Genomic DNA, 19,600 nt, shown 5'->3' on the forward strand with positions numbered 1-19,600 from the left:
GGAAGGGGGTGCGATGGCACAGTGGTGCGGCAGGTTGGTACCGGGTTCTGCTCTCCGGTGGGTCTAGGGTTCGAGTCCCGCTTGGGGTGCCTTGCGACGGACTGGGGTCCCGTCCTGGGTGTGTCCCCTCCCCCTCCGGCCCTACGCCCTGTGTTGCCGGGTTAGGCTCCGGCTCACCGTGACCCCCCCCACATGGGACCAGCGGTTTCAGACAGTGTGTGTGTGTGTGTGAGGTATAGAAATGGAGAGGAGCCCCAGCCCACTCCACGTTGCGTTTGACTACAGAACTTTTTGAGTAAGAAACCAACTCTCAGCCCCAGTTAAGCTGACAAGTAGGGAATCCTTTGTAAGTGGAAGGGAACAACAAATACAATTCAGTACATGGAGAACATTGGTTGTTACCAGAAATTGTGCTCTTTTTCATTTTTTACCTTTTTAAATTTGACAAGCGAAACTATTCCAGATTATTTGACGTACAGTAAGACAAGAAATGAAATTACAATGACAAATCAAACTAAAACCGATCAAATAATGACAAGAAATCCGGTTTATATTTAAGTGTGCACTTGTGTATTTATTGCTTATATCCTCTACGTTTGACATGCAACAGAAGCGCAGCAGATGGTTAAAATAAACTGTAGAATTACTGAAAACTCGCAGCAAAAACACTACATATTATTGCCCATCATACGTTTTGTCCTTTGTTTCTGTAGTATTATAACAGTAAATTAACATACCCTCTTAGTTAACGATGGGTAAGGCAGTTAATGACTAATGTAGATGTGGCTTCAGTACGGCCTGGATGCTGAAAGGATTTTTCTGTCTTCCCTCAAACACTGTGGGGCAGCTAAAAACCACGTGGCCCTCATTTGCCATTACATAAAAATGGCAGTTGCTCTATTTTTCTCAAATTCTTTGCTTCCTTTGGGGAACACGCTGTGCTTTCAGTTGATTACCCAGAGATTAAATGGGATTATCCATGTCAGGTATAATACATTGGGCGTCTCGGAGCCAAGACGAAAGTACAGCGCCTTACTTGGTGAGGAATCTCTCTGCTTTGGAGGACAGTGGAACATGGCAGGGTATTCATTTGGGTAACATTTATCAACACGGAATGTGTCCAAGTAGCCCGAAAACAAAATGACGGCCGAAACATATCTTAGCACGTGTAACGGTGTTTTTTGCGCCGGGGGGTTGCGTATCTTTTGACGGAGAGCATCTTCTCTTACCGACACGTATTTTCACGGACTCAGAAGGAGCCCCCGGCACCCGTGCCTCCTGCGAGTTCAGGCTAAAATGCCGTCCAAGACCTTGTCAGTCCAGTGGACGTGGGCCAGAGGGCCAGGCTTCGGTCCACACTGCACTCACTACGCACTCCACACTGGGACTGGCTCTGGAACCCAATCGTAGGTACATAGGAACAGACCCCATTCCAGCTGCAAACACATGAAATTGCCATTGCACTCCAGCACACAGAATATCCATTGTGCTCCAAGGGCACCCCGCCTTTTGCTTCCTTCATAAACCTGAAAGGGATGATAGAAGACATGGGAAAGCAGCGGGGTGAGGGGAAAGCGGTTCCGTTTAGCGGATATCGTGAAGAGAAATAAACACGTCAGGCAAGCGGTTCAGAGGCGCGGCCCGCGTGGTGGTCCGCGGAAACACAAGCCGGGTGGGAGAGCGAACGTTGCCTTCATCGCGCGTTTTGGTCCGGTTCCCAGGTAGCCGGGGTGCTGCTCTCATGGAAGAAGGAGAAAGAAAAAGAAACAAAACAACAAACAGTGCCTTTCTTTGAGGAGCTGTCAGTCCCACACACAGTTCGCCTCCTTTTATTAGGTTCACGGCGTCTTTCGGGGAACCAGACGGCCGTTCATGTGTTTCACGTGTTGCTTTCGCTGTCTGGGCAATTAAGACAACATGTTCCTGGGTCTAAAACCAAAGGTAGTAAAGCCTGGAGTTCTTTCGCTTGCTCCACGTAGGTCGTTCCGGCATTTGGAATTACTCAGGTTGAAAAAATGCTGCAGATTTTTCAGATGATGCTTTGCGCGCGGATGACGGTCACGGCCGAGAGGCGGACCCTCGAGCGAAACGCGTGCGACGCTCGGTGATGCGAAAATAAAGGTCACGTCCACATCCATGTCTCGCTTGTGCTCATCGTGGGCTGTTGCTGAGTCTGTCCCCGAGTCTGTCCCCAGAGAACGATATGGACTCCTGTTTCCCGGTCTCTAAATCAAAGTTCGGTTTGTGGTTGAGATTTTCCTAAAGAAATCTAAGGACCATTTCAGTGATTTTGAGGTATTTGTTTTCGGGATTTCTTACGGGTAGGGTTACAGAGCGTTTCGCCGCCCGTTGACGCGACCCATCTCCGCGATGCCCGATGGCACTTGACAAGCCAAGGGAGTGTTCTCATACTGTCACACTGCCTTTGCCTGCCATCATTCATAGGCAGATATCAAAGGCATTTATTAATTGAACTGACACTTTTCTCCAAAGCAACTTACGGTGTTGAGGTTACAATTATTTACCCATTTATACAACTGTCTAATTTTACTGGAGCAATTTAGAGTAAGTACCTTGCTCAAGGGTACTAAAGCCAGAGGTGAGGCTTGAACCTGCAACCTTTGGGTCCAAGGGTAGTAGCTCTACTACTCATCACAGTGGGCTTTTTCTACATGTTCTTTCTCTCCAGCACCAAAGGCTTTTGGATATCCTAGATGCTGAGAGAGATGCCCTAGAAGAAAAACTCAAAGAAACCTTGAGCCAACAAGGACAGCATCAGAAGGTACTGCTTTCAATAACGGAAATGTTTGCATTGGCTTTGTTTAAAAAAGACTTAACGTTTAAGCCGACTCTTTCCGTCTGCCTCAGCGTCTTCGCGGGGAGCTCGCACAATCTAATTCCTAAAGCGCTGCATATGCAGACGCTGCTCAGTTCATAATACACCCGAAGTGTTTGTTCTCAAAAACTGGATCAGAGGCAGGAAGCAGGAAGAACTACTTGTGTGAAAAGAAGATCTTTCACGGCGTGTTTTGCATTACTTGTCAGGCATACGTACCAGTGCGGTGTACAGCGTGTAGAAAGTGAGTGAGACCAAGTATGTGTGTACTCAGGTGCTGGATACCTAAAAGGAAGCATCTTAACTCTGTATTGCAATTTTAAAACTGCCTGCTTGTCTTTCACACTAATATATTTAACATGATTCTTCAAATATACATTTGTGTCCTCCTAACTTCGAAAGAACATCTAAAATCACTTTTTCTTTCACTGGTAGCTTAATGGGAAGGCCTGGGGTACTGTGTTGTACCGCTGTTTGTACCATTCTTCAATGTATGGCTGTCTCAAATATTAACCTGAGTGCTCTTTTCACATATGGTAATTATTCTGGGTTCAAACCTCTGACATCTGTCTAATGAAAACTAATGAAATGAACACACGAGGCGCATCAAGTGCCAGACTTTGAGTAGTTCTCTGAGCAGTTTCACATCCTTTCTGCCAGGTGACTCCGCTCTCCATGTCAGTTCCTCTTTCCCTGTGTCATGTGTAAAAAGGCAATTTGCCACATGCGCTGAAGGTCAACGATTTGTGACGTGTTGAACGCGCGGAGAGACGCCCTTTCAGATCGATTATGCGCGCTCTTGTTCTCTCGTTTTCGTGTTGCTGTCAGGAGCTGCTGGAGAAATGTGTGGAGGAGGAGAAGCAGAGGGCCCAGGAGGCCGTCGAAGCTGCTGTCAAGGTAGGAGGAGCTCCGTCGACTCTCACGCGCTGTCTTTCGTCGCAATTTGTGCGTGCTGTGTACCGTTTATTTCTGTTTGTTTATACGCGTTTACGTCTGCCCATGTGTGTCCTGAAGGAAAAAACATTTACATTTATTCATTTAACAGACGCTTTTGTCCAAAGCAATGTACATCTCAACTAAAGTACAATTTATGCATTACATTAAGAGAAAGAGACACAGCTGCAGACATGTGACTCAAGTAAACCTAGTTTGTTACCTACCACTTGCTGCACCGAGGGTCATCGTTCAAGTAGGTGCATAAAAGACAGGATAGACAAATCCTGATTTATTTTTTTTAAATATTATAAGATACACAAGCAAGCAAAAACAATGCTGGAGTAGTGGCTGAATAAAGGCTTTATCTGGTGATGCTCATGAAATTACGGTGCATGAACATTTACACCGTACATGAGCTGGAGAGATCTTGGGCGAAATGAGTCTGGTGAGTTTTCAGACCCTTCTTGAATGTAGACAGAGTTTCCGCAGTTCTGAGTGACAGGGGAAGGCCGTTCCACCACAACGGACCGAGAACCTTTCGTGCACGGGACCACGAAGCGAGCAAAAGTAGACATGCGAAGGGGTCTATCTGGGGTGTAGCAGTTGATCAAGACTTAATTGCCTTTGCCTGAATCTAATCACTTTGGCAGTTGAGAGATATGCACTATATTCAAGTACAATACATGTTTTAAGGTGTTTAAACAAAGAACATCATCCTGTATTTTTTTCATCCCTCTGCTGCATGCGTAGTGTAGTGACCGTGGGCTTGATGTGGTTGTAGGCCCAGGAGGAACGCATGAAGGAGGCAGTGCTGGAAGCTGTGCAGGAAGAAAGGAGGCGGGCAGAGAAGCAGTGGGTGGACCAGCGATCAGAGTGGGAGGCGGAGCGTCGCAGAGACAGAGAGGAGTTGGCTAAGGCCATCCAGGAGGCACTGGTGGACCAAAGGAGAATTAGCAAGGTATGCATCTTAAATGTCTCTCCCCAGCTGTTGCATGCCACACAGAATAGGCACAGGTATAACTTTTTGGGGTAATATACTGTATTTTAGTAACCTTAGCTTACTTTGTGTTGCTTAGAGGCGGATGTAGACTTTTACAATCATGGGACAAGTCAAATAGGTCTTTTTAAAGGATTATGTGTGAATTATGTTGAATAGAAATACACTGTTATGAATACTGTACACTATGGGCCAAAGGCACAGTGGCCCTCAGTACAAACCATCTGCCCTGGAGAATCAGTGAGAATCATTCCTCATATATATAAATTGTGGTGCATCTAACACTTTGTCAGCTTAGATAGAGGTGTCACATAAATACTAGCTAATAATCATTCTGCTTTGCTTAGGAGAAAAGTGTCTGCGAAATGCATACATGTAAATGTGTATGTGGGATCCATGCTGATCTGGTTGATTATTTGGAATTATAGTCACTTCATATACATGTGAAATGAGCACCTTGGATACGTAGTCACACCTTTGACATATACTCACACTATGGATATCTACCATATATGTACTCATGATCCACACTCATGTTTACATACATATGCCTGTATTTATCTAAGTAGGGTAGTAATAAATTGTTCACATTTTTATCATTAAAAGAGAGCAACGCAAACTGGTAAAGTGTGAAGACTGTCATTATGTTATCCCACTTCTGACACCATGTTGTGGAGTTTTTCTGTGTTTGCCAGAAATAACACTCTAAATGAGGGGAATTACTATATTCAGCTGTTCGAGACTTCAGTATGTGTCGTGCAATGTAGCCATTTCACAAGTTCTCCCTATTACACACTGCCCATGCATCAACCTATATTTACATATGTAGTGTGAATCATGCATCTTTACACTGATCAGCCACAACATTAAAATCACTGACAGGTGAAGTGAATAACATTTATTATCTCGTTACAGTGGCACCTGTCAAGGGGTGGGATATAGAGGCAGCAAGTGCACAGTCAGTTCTTGAATTTTATGTGTTGGAAGCAGGAAAAATGGGCAAAGAGTAAAGATCTGAGTGATATTGACAAGGGCCGAATTGTGATGGCTAGACGACCGGGTCAGAGCATCTCCAAAACCGCAGGTCTTGCGGGGTGTTCCCGGTATGCAGCGGTTAGTACCTACCAAAAGCGGTCCAAGGAAGGACAACCGGTGATCCGGCGACAGGGTCGTGGGCGCCCAAGGCTCATTGATGCGCGTGGGGAGCGAACGCTAGCCCGTCTGGTCCGATCCCACGGAAGAGCTACAGTAGCACAAATTGCTGAAAACCTTAATGCTGGGCATGATAGAAAGGTGTCAGAACACACAGTGCATCGCAGCTTGCTGTGTAGCCGGAGACCGGTCAGAGTGCCCATGCTGACCCCTGTCCGCCGCCGAAAGCGCCTACAATGGGCACTTGAACGTCAGATCTGGACCATGGAACAATGGAAGAAGGTGACCTGGTTTGATGAAGCACGTTTTCTTTTAGATCGTGTGGACGGCCAGGTGCATGTGCCTTGTTTAACTGGGGTAGAGATGGCAGCAGGATGCACTATGGGAAGAGGGCAAGCTGGCGGGGGAAGCGTGATGCTCTGGGCAACGTTCTGCTTGGAAACCTTGGGTCCTGGCATTCATGTGGATGTTGCTTTGACACGTACCACCTACCTAAAGATTGTTGCGAACCACATACACCCCTTCATGGCAACAGTAGTCCCTGATGGCAGTGGCCTCTTTCTTCCTTGCCACACTTCAAAAATTGTTAAAAAGTTCAAGGTGTTGGCTTGGCCTCCAAACTCCCCAAATCTCAATCCAATCGAGCATCTGTGGGATGTGCTGGGAAAACAAGTCCGATCCATGGAGGCCCCACCTCCCAACTTACAGGACTTAAAGGATCTGCTGTTAACGTCTTGGTGCCAGATACCAAAAGACACCTTCAGAGGTCTTGTGGAGTCCATGCCTCGACGGGTCAGCTGTTTTGACAGTATTATTAGGACCTACATAATGTTAGGCGGGTGGTTTTAATGTTGTGGCTGATCAGTGTCTATATAACAAATAAACCATTTATTTATCTGTGCACAGAAGGGCTGGAGTACCGCCTTAAGGTTTTAGTTATGCCTACTGTTTTGCCTCAATTTTTTGCTCGCTGTTTCTAAGTAGACTTTGACTTGACTGGAGGAGCGTGTCTTCATGTGGGCCACCGCAGACCTGCAGCTTTCTGACGGGTCCCAAGGAGGGGCTCCTGTAGCGGTTAGCCGAGGCAGCTCGGACAGCGTATCCCCCCTCCCTGACAGAACAATTCTTGTCTCGGTCCGCCGCTACAGCGCTCAAGAGTCCCAGACGGCTGATGACAAGGAGTAATGTAGCTCCTGTTTCAGACACTGATTAAAAGAACATATAGCTAGCAGGTCCAGACACATTTCAGCGTGATGCTGGAATCTGAACGCCTGGCCTTGTGTCTGTCTGAAACTTGGCTCAAGAGAGCTCTGAAACGGTGGCTCCGACTTCAGGGGCCCCTTTTCTGTGGAGAATCAGAAATATAAATGGGTGCTCTTTCCATAATGTGCCTTCGGGTTAGGGTTTGCCTCTTTTCAACATCACTTCAAAGACTGGTGCAAAGGTTGGGTTTTAGAGTGTTTTGGAGTTGGGTTTGTAAGTGTTTTTCTTGTCAGTAACTTTTACTTTGCAAATACCTTCTTGCTTTGAGCTCTGAATAAATACAGGAATGTTATGATCATACCCTTGTACAGCAAACATCGGGAATCACACACACACACACACACATTGTCGGAAACCGCGGGTCTCAAACAGGGTCGCGGCGAGCCGGAGCCTAGCCCGGCAACACAGGGTGTAAGGCTGGAGGGGGAGGGGACACACCCAGGACAGGACGCCAGTCCATCACAGGGCACCCCAAGGAGGACTCAAACCCCAGACCCACTAAAGAGCAGGCACAGGCCAAACCCACTGCACCCCCACTCATACCCTTATATTGTTTTTTAAATTCTCGAATCAGCCATTCAGACTAAGTTAAGCTGAATCGGTTACTTTTTCTTTGCTTTTGTAAAACATCTATATTTTCTCTACATTATGTAATACTGAGAATGTGAATCGATACTTTGATGCCCAACTTACGGAAATTGTGGTCGAGATAAAAGGTTTCATGACAGAAGCTTTGCTGTTATCGGCCAGTGTTAATATTATTTTTAGCATCGCTAACGACATCAGCCACTTCTAATATCTAAATTATAAAGAGCAGTCAGTTTAAAGAAATCAGTGCATCAGAACTCGTTCGCAATTTTCGGCAGGGACTCGCATCTCTGGAAGCGCAGCACAACTGGAACTAGTGTCACTTGTATGTCAAGCAGAATAGCTGAGCAGAGCTGTGCGTTCATGCTTGTGGCGGTTGCTTATTTAGAGAGAGCGACTGCGGGGACTTCAGACGGAAAACATGCACACCCTTCATTATGTTGTCAAGTTTTACGAGTGGGGTAAACCAGCACTCTAGCGATAATTGCAGTGTAGGGTATTTTAACAAATTATTTTCATATTTGTTTGCACGCTGATGAAACCAGCAATGCCATTCTCTCTCCGAAATATTGTGAGGTCTGCTGCCTGCTGGACACGGACTTGGTGGGTGTCCATCTGAAATTTGCTTGCATTTCCGAAGAAATGTGTCATCTAGAGTAGTTTCAATACTTTTCATAATGTTTTTTCAAATAGTTTACTTAAAGGGGTGGCACAGTGAGTAGCGCTGCTGTCTCAGCGGCTGGGTGGTGCGAGAGGACGTGGGTTTGATCCCTGCTCAGTCTGTAGAGCTTTCACGTTCTCCCCGTGTCTGCGTGGGTTTCCTCTGGGTGCTCTGGTTTCCTCCCACAGTCCAAAGACATGCTGTTTAGGTTCCCCCATAGTGTGTGAGTGAGAGAGAGAGAGAGTGTGTGCTCGTGTGTGTGTGTTCGACTGATGTATGGATGAGTGACCCAGTGTAAGTAGTGTATCTAGCAGTGTAAGTCATCTTGGTGAATAAGGTGTGTGAGCTCATAACACTACATAGAGTTCATTGGAAGTCATTTTGGAGAAAAGTGTCTGCTAAATAGGTAAATGTAAAGATTGTGAAAGAAACAAATCTTCAGTGTTTTAGGACTCACATTTTTATAACATACATCGATGATAAATCCTTTATTGCCCATTATGCAGTGATGATTTGTAGCACGCGTACCTTGATTTGCTTTTTCATTTACACAGTCACATAAATGAAAGAATGAAAGAGGACGACGTTGCTCCCTTAACTAAGTGTCTTGTGTGTGCGATGCCTCCTCACTGTAGTGCTTCAACATCACAGTTTTAATCCTAGACAGCAGGTAGCACTAGTTCCTCCTGAGCTGTGGATTCAGCAGCGGGTTTGAATCCAGCTCAGGCTGTGTGGAGTTTCCTCCAGCAGTCGAAAGACATGCATTCTGGGTGACTTGGCAGCTCTAAATTATCCTTTGTTTGTGTGTGAGTGAAGGAGTCTGTGTGATTGCTTTGCCATGGGTTGGCTGTCCCCTGGCTGTACCCTGCTTCACACCCTGTGCTTCCAGGATAGACTCTCTTAGGGTAAGCAGATACTGATGATGGATGGATGGATGGATGGATGGACTTTTACTCTCATGGTTGCCAGTTCCACTGCAGCAAATTATCCAGCTGTATAAATAGATAAAAAAGGCACGAAACACTGAAATAATAGCAATGTATTAATACGATAGGCTTTTATTGTTCTGCAGCACTGCTCTTTTTCCTCAGGTGTTCTTGTGCTGTCCTTCGTCTCTGAAGCAGGTTGTTGATGGTGCATATTCTGCCTTTCTGTCTCACCGTACTTTCCTCCAACGCTTTGCCTTTTCAAAGCACTCTGCTCCTGGCGAAATGTGTGATTTCTCAACTCAGGCCTCCAGTCAGCCTCAAGGCCTCTTGTATTTACATACTTTGTGTGTGTGTCTGTATAGGTAAGAGGAAAATAAACTTGCAAGAGCATCTAGTGTTTCGTAACTCTCGTATCGACTCCCGCTACTGTACCTCTGTTTGCACGCTTCTTTCTTCACCTACTGTCTGTCTCGTTCGCACACACACCGTGTCTGTCAAGCGCGACCACATTTTGTGCGTCAAAGCGAACGGTAAAAGAGGCAAAGAAGCAACGGAAGCAGACACGACCAATGGTGGCACGCCGTACGTGATGCTGCCTTGGGGTGTACGCGCCTATGGACCGTCGTCACTCCCTCAGCTGTCGGAGCATCGAACACTGGGCCTCTATCTTGTCTGCGAACGCCTCCCTGGGGGGCACCAGTCTGGTCGAACCCCCCAGAATGCATTCTCACTGCGAAGGTATTAAAGCTGATACCCGCAGCAAGGCCAGTGTTTTCTTTTTGTTCTGCCACTAAATGTAGGAGATTTATCATTCAAACATCCTAGGGGTTTATGTAGGTACTTTTGGACCCGGGTGCATTGGGTTTGATGCCGGGCCAGGTACAATATCCCGACCTTGCCAAGAGTCTGCGCTGGGTTGAACGCCTGTCTCAGCACTCCAGCACATTCTCCTGCCTGCCCCATGAAGAGTCAGAGACGGCCACGGCGGCCCATAATCCCCTGCTGTCTGCCACCGGGCCCTTTCCACGTGGATGAGGAAGCAGCACAGACTGCTGAAGTCACCTCCTCTAGGGTGTAGCCCCTTCTTGCAGTCGAATGGTGGATTTTTGTAGCTTTAATAATTGGTTTGGCCAACAGGGCAAACAAGGCTGCTATTTCTAATGCTTAATGCAGTTGTATTGGAGTAAAGACAGCTGCAAATAAATTCTCCCGTACAGCTTTGGTCGTGAACACGCTGACTCTCAGTCTAAAAGCTCCCCTCCTCGTTACAGATTTGTTTTTTTGATCTGTTCCTAAATCTAGAGTTATGGATTTTCCAGGTATCCGTGGAGGAAGTAGCAGCTTTCCAAGCGCAGCAATAAAACGCCCGGTCTGCGTAAATGCGTTTCGAATCCTTGGCCTTCGTCTCCGCTCCTCGTCCTACTGCTCTTTACGTAGGTGGGAGCCAAACGCTCCGACGGGCGGCTGAGGTGGCCGAGTCCGACTCGGGTTGCGTCCTACACTGCGAAGCGCAGGCCCGCAGGCGCCTTTTTCATCCTGACCTCGTCACCATTTCCGTCACCGAAAAACACAGCCGTCTTGTGTTCTCCCCACCGCCATGCTCGCTTTAATCATTAGAGCTTTCCTATTGTGGATAGCTGATATATTTTACCTAAATAAATGTATACACATGCAATATTCTTACGGTTAACCAAAGATGTAAATTCTCTTTCTGTAAAAACCACCGAGTGTCTGAAAGAAATGAAGGGGCGGCTTTGAGCGATTCCAGAGCCCAGCTTGGATTTTTAGGGAAACAAATGAAACCTAACCATTAACATATAGAATGTATAATGGATCGTTGCTGTGAGGGAAACAGGTAATGTTGTGGTTAAGGTATAATAGTGTGGTGATTAAGACTTTTAACCTTATGGTCGCTCATAAAGTATATATACTCTCACTGTCCACTTTATTAGGAACTCATAGCCAGCACAGACTAGTGGTGGGGGTGTAATGATGTGGGAAATGTTATTTTGGAACATATTGGATTTCTTAATACCAACTGGGCATCTTTCGAGTGCCGCAAAGAACCGCAACATTATTGCTGACCAGGTGCATCCCTTCATAGCCAGTGTAGCCTTTCTCAAATGCATACTTTCCCAGCAGGATAATGTGCCGTGTTACAAAACGCACATCTTCTCAGGATGGTTCCACGAACATGACGGCGCCCTTACTTTAATCCAGTGATCCGCAGTAGAGTTTGGGATGAGGTGGAATGAGATGTTAGCAGAATGAATGTGCTGTAGGAACTGTGTCAAGCTGTCACACCGGCATGGACCAAGAAGCATGGGGTATATCTCCAGCACCGTGTTGTTGAATTCATGCTGTTGTGGATACAAACGAGACTCCCAGCAATGTCTAGCTAGCTGTATCCAATAACGTGGCCAACGGGTGTTTATTTTTAATTGCTTTGAAAGTGACTTTGGTGAAAACTGTCCATTGTACCCAAGAAATTGTCTGTCCAAAGAAGCATGATTTCATATAGATCATCAGGCATACAAACATGCTCAACTTCTGCGTATATAAATGAAACTTTTCAGCCATCTTCACTGAGCAATTTTGCAAGGCAGGGATCTGTGAGCGTCAACATTAAACCCCGGTATTTGCGATGGTGCTTAGTTCTGCTATCTGAAGTTACAGTGACACTAGATGATTCTCAGGCCTCTTCTTTCAGTATCGCCCACTGGAACGAGACAAGAAGGTGCTGCAGTGTATTCAAGATTGCACAGTTTATCTGACTCAGTGTGGGAAATAACACTAAAACAGTGCTGAGGGCCCTAGTCCAGCAGGTTTTCTAGTTCTTAAAAGGAGACAAAGAGCTCAGGATTGGAATCTGGTGGGTCCAGAAGACAGTAATTGTGTCACTTTTCTTTTCTTGTTTGAAATAGGAGTCAGTAAAGGAGGCCATAGCAGAGGAACGACAAGCTGGAGAGCGACGACTGGAAGAGGCCACATTGAAGGTTCAGAATGAACTTATGGACTTCATGAAGGAACAGAAAAGGGTGAGTTCTAATGGCAAGTCATTTAAAACCATTTTGTTACTTTGAAATATGAATATGGTTTCTTTAACATCGATAGATAAGAACTTATCAATCCCAGAAGAAATGGCACAAGACTACAGCAGTAGAGATAGAAAATTGGTGAATAAATAACATTTGTATATAAAAAGTACATAAAGTATACTTAAAGTAAATAAAAATGAATAAATAAGTGGTACCACAGACAGCTCACTGTCACTCGGACAATAAGAGGTCACCCTGACGTTGACAGGACTCATTATAGAGCCTAATGGTCATTGACAGGAATGACCTCAGGTGTCCCCTTGGATCAGCACATCTGGACCGGTGTGTTGCTGACGGTGCTCCATGGTTTAGCTGGGGTGGTGGGCAGTTGGCCAAATTGATAATTGTAAAGAAGCCTTTTTTCAAGGATTGAAACGTTCAGTTGATTTCCCTCCAGGTATGCAAACCTACAACCTTGGGTTTCTTGAGGTCTCTTCAAAGTTCCAGTTCACATTTCCTACTTAACCTACGCGCTGTACAGCTCACTCTTGGTGTTCTCCTTCGTCTGCATGAATATGAACCAGGCAGTAAGTCAGAAGGAATGATCAGGCATGCGTGATGAACTTCACTGAAGGACAAAGTTCGTAACTCTACCTTGGAGGGACGCTTTCCCAGCCATGGGGCATCTGATAAACCCTTAGTGTATTTTTACATCGTGGCAAAAGCCAAAGAAAGAGGCTTTTTTGTCAGATCAGATTGGAGAAGCACTTAAGCCCGTTTAGGTTTCTGTTATTTCAGTAAACTGGCTTTGATCCCTGGCCTTTTACACCTCTGTTGATTTTGCCCTCCACTGCTGGGTGGCTTGGGGGGGCTGAGAGAGCAGGTGCCCAGGCCAGGTAGCTGGCTCAGCGTCCCAGCATGCCGAGTATAACAGCTTCCCTTCCCATGGTGCCCCCGTGCCGACACAGCCCAGACCCCTGGAGGGCAGCGGTTTTCGTTCAAGTGGATACACACCGCTCTTTCTTTACACTGGCTTGCTGGCTTCTGTTGACCCACCACTTTGAGAAAAGTTACTTTTTTCTGTTCACTTGCAGAGATGTCATTCCGTAATTTCCCCTTTTTTTTTCTTTAATTTAAAAGGAGAGTTATTACATTTGGCTAATGAAGGCTGCTGCTCGTTAGTGTTATTACAGTTAGTTAACGAGGGGTGCTGTTCGTTAGTTTTATAACAGTTTACGAAGGATGCTGTTCGTTAGTTTTATAACAGTTTACGAAGGGTGCTGTTCGTTAGTTTTATAAGTTAGTTTACGAAGTGTGCTGTTCGTTAGTTTTATAACAGTTACGAAGTGTGCTGTTCGTTAGTTTTATAAGTTAGTTTACGAAGTGTGCTGTTCGTTAGTTTTATAACAGTTTACGAAGTGTGCTGTTCGTTAGTTTTATAACAGTTTACGAAGGGTGCCGTTCCTTACTTTTATAACAGTTAGTTTACGAAGGGTGCCGTTCGTTAGTTTTATAACAGTTAGTTTACGAAGGGTGCTGTTCGTTAGTTTTATAACAGTTAGTTTACGAAGGGTGCCGTTCCTTACTTTTGTAACAGTTAGTTTACGAAGGGTGCCGTTCGTTAGTTTTATAACAGTTTACGAAGGGTGCCGTTCGTTACTTTTATAACAGTTAATTTACGAAGGGTGCCGTTCGTTAGTTTTATTACAGTTAGTTAACAAAGGGTGCTGCTCGTTAGTTTTATAACAGTTTACGAAGGGTGCTGTTCGTTAGTTTTATAAGTTAGTTTACGAAGTGTGCTGTTCGTTAGTTTTATAACAGTTAGTTTACGAAGGGTGCTGTTCGTTAGTTTTATAACAGTTAGTTTACGAAGGGTGCCGTTCGTTAGTTTTATTACAGTTAGTTAACAAAGGGTGCTGCTCGTTAGTGTTAATACAGTTAGTTAACGAAGGCTGCTGTTCATTAGTGTTATTACAGTTAGTTAACGAAGGGTACTGTTCGTTAGTTTTATAACAGTTTACAAAGGGTGCTGTTCGTTAGTTTTACAACAGTTAGTTAACGACGGGTGCTGTTTGTTATTTTTATAACAGTTTACGAAGGGTGCTGTTCGTTAGTTTTATAACAGTTAGTTTACGAAGGGTGCTGTTCGTTAGTTTTATAACAGTTAGTTTACGAAGTGTGCTGTTTGTTAGTTTTATAACAGTTAGTTTACGAAGGGTGCCATTCGTTAGTTTTATAACAGTTAGTTTACGAAGGGTGCTGTTCGTTAGTGTTAACAGTTAGTTTACGAAGGGTGCCGTTCGTTAGTTTTATAACAGTTAGTTTACGAAGGGTGCCGTTCGTTAGTTTTATTACAGTTAGTTAACAAAGGGTGCTGCTCGTTAGTGTTAATACAGTTAGTTAACGAAGGGTACTGTTCGTTAGTTTTATAACAGTTTACAAAGGGTGCTGTTCGTTAGTTTTACAACAGTTAGTTAACGACGGGTGCTGTTTGTTATTTTTATAACAGTTTACGAAGGGTGCTGTTCCTTACTTTTGTAACAGTTTACGAAGGGTGCTGTTTGTTACTTTTATAACAGTTAATTTACGAAGGGTGCCGTTCGTTAGTTTTATTACAGTTAGTTAACAAAGGGTGCTGCTCGTTAGTTTTATAACAGTTTACGAAGGGTGCTGTTTGTTAGTTTTGTAAGTTAGTTTACGAAGTGTGCTGTTCGTTAGTTTTATAACAGTTTACGAAGTGTGCTGTTCGTTAGTTTTATAACAGTTTACGAAGGGTGCTGTTCCTTACTTTTATAACAGTTAGTTAACGAAGGGTGCCGTTCGTTAGTTTTATAACAGTTAGTTTACGAAGGGTGCTGTTCATTAGTGTTATTACAGTTAGTTTACGAAGGGTGCCGTTTGTTAGTTTTATTACAGTTAGTTAACAAAGGGTGCTGCTCGTTAGTGTTAATACAGTTAGCTACTAAAAGCTACTGTTTATTACAGTGTTATTACAGTTAGTTAACGAACGGCAGTTTGTTACATTGTTATTAGTTAATGAAGGCTGCTGTTCGTTACAGTGTTAGTGCAGTTAGCTAGTGAAGACTGCTGTTTGTTAGTGTTATTACAGTTAGCTAACAAATGCTCCTGTTTGTTACAGTGTTATTATAGTAATCTGTGGCGAGCTGCAGGTTATTATGGTGTTACTACGGTAGAAAAAAAAAGAGCTGTTCATTATGCTGTCTTTACATCACCTATAAACAGCTGTGCTCTCGAAAGGATGTCTGTCTTTTTCAGTAGTGCAGCCTTAAAATGTGCAGTTCTGCAGATGCTAAATGCAAGGTGTAAATAATGTCCAGCATTGAACTGTTAATTATTTCCGTGTAAGTGTGTAAATACGTAGGCAGTGCTCTTAGATTTAAATTGCAGCTGCAGTAACAAGTCTCAAACGAAAACTGGGCTGAGTATTAAATGCCTTGAAAACATGTAGTATTTCATGTCAGCCCTTCTAGATGGTGTATAAAGTTGGACAAAGTTATTATTTTACTACGTCTAATTTATACGTTTATTCAGTGTTACTAGTACTTTTAGTACTCAGTGTTTTTACTTAGTGTTTCTCTTATGTTTCAGCATCTGCTCCTGTGTTGCTCCCTCTGTCACTCAGGCTGAATTTGGTTAGGGCTTTATTAATAATAATCGTTTGAATCCCTTTGAATTTCAAAGGATGTCATTTTATACATTACAGGTCAGAGGTCTGGTGTGAATATTAAACGTGAACATTTAGAATACTGTTTATCATTGCAGATATACAGATAAATGTCTGATAGGTTCCATTCTATGTCCTGTGTCACTCCTCAGTTTTGGTTTTTAATTGTGCTAAAACATGCATTCATAGTATAATTTTACCATATCCTAAACTTATTACTTTCCTTTGAGCGCAGGAAGTCTATGTTGGGTTTGTGCCCACATGTTTTGCTGTTCCTTTATAGTAGGTCTCATAAATACAGGAAAGAATGTGTTCCCTCGTCTCATCTTTATTAAGCTAAATGTTTGGCTTTGAACACTCTGGTCTAAATTAATACAATTGAGTATGCCTTCAAGCTACTTAAGGGACACTTTGAACAAAATTTTAAACGCGTAAAAAATTTTAACGCGTAAACATTTCCGCACGTAAGACAAATCAAAGCTTATTAAATTACACGGAAACACATGTTTGAGAAGTTGCTGTGCATGTCTAACAGAAAACATTAAGGAAAGAACGTTGAGGTTGTGCTGTTCAGCTGAGGACTTCAAACATTTAACAAATCCTATCATGCTGGTTTACTGTTCTGCAGTTACACATTGAGTGTTGCTGATATTCCGACCACCTGAATGGATCGGCCGGTAAAGGGATCCTCACCTGCTCTACGGTCCCTACAGCTGGGATCACGGTTCCTCTAATTATAAGAGCAGAATGCGTCGGTGTGGGATGGAGAGTGTTAGCCACGGACAGAATGACGCCCTGCTGGGGACAGCGGACATGCCGTCCTCACGATGCAAGCACAGGTTTGTAAGAAAGGAAGAGACAATAGTTTTCCAGAGCGCAGTAGAAGACTAGCTCTGCCCTCCAGCTTTAGTGGTGTTGGAGACAGCTGAATCTGGAGCGCAATTCAAGTAGAAATAATTCACCGAAAAATGCGTAAAAATTTTCGGAGAAATAGAAAGTACTTCGTGTAAACTGCTCCTGGGAGAGATGTTGAATCAGAGGCCACGCTGAGCACCTGTTCTTCACTGAAGACTTCATTGAATTTCATACAAGCTAATAGTGCCTTTAAAGCAAATTTTATTCATCGGATAAACAAACACCGGTGTTATATTATGTAGCTAGCTAGTGACGGTTTCCGGAACACCGGCACAATGTTGAGTCAGGTTCTTCGCAAGGGCCTCCCACCCAACACATGCTGTAAATTAGCCCTCGCGTAGGACCCAGAGACGGGGGCCTGCGTTTCCATTCAAGGGTTATGCCCGTATCACACATTTCTGCTGAAGCTCCAGCAAAGAGTCCCTGGATTGCTCTGCGAATTCTTGGGTAAACACTGTCATTTCTGGAATAGAGTACAAGTCATATTTCAGGGTCCTGGAATTCAACCACACCGTGCGCCGGCTTTCATTCGACTAGAACATTTAAGCACTTAGTCAGTGTGATTATTTCCCCGATTTAGTGGTCGCTCTCAGTGCCCAGCTTGTTATGGATCGAGAGAGGCTGAAGATTGAGGTGTGGTGACATCGCTGGGGGCCGCTGGTCAGGGTGCCCTGCGAGTGACAACAGTGACCGCAAGGGATGTGAACGCACGAAACGCTGTGGTTGTCAGGGGGCGACAGAAGGTGGGAAGAAACAGCTGAAGCTCTGCATCCCGAACCCACTGGAACACATTTCAAAAGATTTCTTTGGAATCCGTCACAGGAAATTCCTTTTTGTTTTACAGTAAAACCTCTACGTTGCGAGTAGGCATCTGTATCATTTAACAGTTGACGGTAAAGCTTTGTGGTCCGTGATGACACACACCGTGGATGTGTATGTATAGTTGGAGCTAAATCCCAAGAATTGGACTTTACATAATAATCCAAGTCACTGGAATAATTATACTTTTCCAACCAGTTGTACTTGAAAAGCTAGGTTCTGTATTGTTGCTGACACAGTTTTTATGAGTGATGCAATTCAAATGCAGGGTATTGTTAGCATGTAACTCATCTTACAGAAGAACATGGGCATTATACGTATATGATCATTGCATCTGTTGGGGCAACACATTAAATATTTCATAAACTGCCTACGTTAATACTATTTTTTGCGGTAGGTGAAAATTTTGTCGCATGGGGATCTTATACAGGAAATAGTGAAAAGGACAATATTCACATTTTTTGCCTTCATTTGCAACACATTTTTCAGTACAGCACAGGGGCTTTTTCATTTTTTGAAATTATTCCTTTTATTTAAAAATTCTCTGCAAAAACATGAACAGTCTCTCGGAAATGAGCAGCAGCCTTAAGAAGTCGCAACGATGACTATTTATTTATTTTCAGTAGGACCCCTAAGTGTATATTTAAGGGTACATTATAGTGACCCACTCTACAGGGCTTTGCGCTTCCTCTTCTTTTTCATGCAAGTATGGTACATTACATTGTTTTCACTAATCGCTTGTCCTGACCAGGGTTGCAGTGATCAAGAGCCTATCCCGGAAGCATTTGGCATAAGACCGATGAGGGTACACCATTGAGGAGACGCTCACACACAAGCTTACTCTGTACACCCAGTCACACACCAGAGGCAGTGTAGCTCCACCAGTCCACCTGAACTGTGTGTCTTTGGACTGTGGGAGGAAACCAGAGCACCCGGAGGAAAACCACACAGACCTGGGGAAAACATGCAAACTCTGCGCAGACTGAGCGGGGATCAAACCCACATCCTCTCACGCCACCCAGGCACCGTGAGGCAGCATTGTTCCTGGTGCTGCCACACATTATTTAATTTTATTTATATTTACAAACGTAATTTTATTGCTGTTTAAAGGCATAAATACATACTAATTTAAGTGAATTAAAAACAAGCTGTTATATGCCTCGGTGAAGTTTCCACACCCCTCATCCACCCCTTACTCCTAATGAGACAGTTGGTTTTTAACACTGTAGCGCAGTTGAAGTTTTAAAGCAGCTATTTGGACTCAGTATTTACTGTCAGCTGTCCCTATGAACACACAGGCATGTGGTCGAGTTCACCTCAGTCATCTAAGTGCTGATGTGTGTGATCTCAAGGCGTTAATCGGAGCCTGACATCCTTTGTTGTCATCACCTTGGAGATAAGCAGCCCCCCCCCCCCCCCCGAACCTCCAGGCCACTTAGTGCTATGGGAGCAACAGGGGGCCAAGGTTCCCATCGCCGGCCACAATTCCACTCCCCCACCCCCTGAGTGCAGCTGACACATAACTGGGTGTCTTGTCCCAACATGCCAGTGCCCTAGATGCTCTTTGCAGCACGTTACGGTACGGTAAACACGGTAAATGGCTGTAATGTGACCAGTGAGGGAACAGAACTGGCCTTTACACAGAAGCACTGACACGGGATGGGCTACAGCCTCTTCCCTTCCTTGTCCGAATGGAGGTTTGCTCACGCGGCATGATGGGACCGGTGACATCCTTCCTTCTAGAGCATTAACTTATACTCATGCTGATTTCAGTCAGCTTA

General features: G+C 44.4%; 1 protein-coding gene across 1 annotated transcript in view; it reads left to right on the forward strand.

Moving 5' to 3' along the window:
• Nucleotides 1-19,600, forward strand: part of LOC108942572 (coiled-coil domain-containing protein 91-like) — a gene marked incomplete at its 5' end in the record, with an annotated part of 63,073 nt that overhangs the window by 30,585 nt on the left and 12,888 nt on the right. Inside the window, 4 exons of the mRNA XM_018765993.2 lie at nt 2,690-2,782; nt 3,665-3,733; nt 4,554-4,730; nt 12,287-12,400. Of these exons, the coding sequence (XP_018621509.2) occupies nt 2,690-2,782; nt 3,665-3,733; nt 4,554-4,730; nt 12,287-12,400 (453 nt within the window). The remainder of the gene's footprint in view (nt 1-2,689; nt 2,783-3,664; nt 3,734-4,553; nt 4,731-12,286; nt 12,401-19,600) is intronic.

The sequence above is a fragment of the Scleropages formosus genome, chromosome 5, assembly GCF_900964775.1.
Source record: "Scleropages formosus chromosome 5, fSclFor1.1, whole genome shotgun sequence".
NCBI classification, from domain to species: Eukaryota; Metazoa; Chordata; class Actinopteri; order Osteoglossiformes; family Osteoglossidae; genus Scleropages; species Scleropages formosus.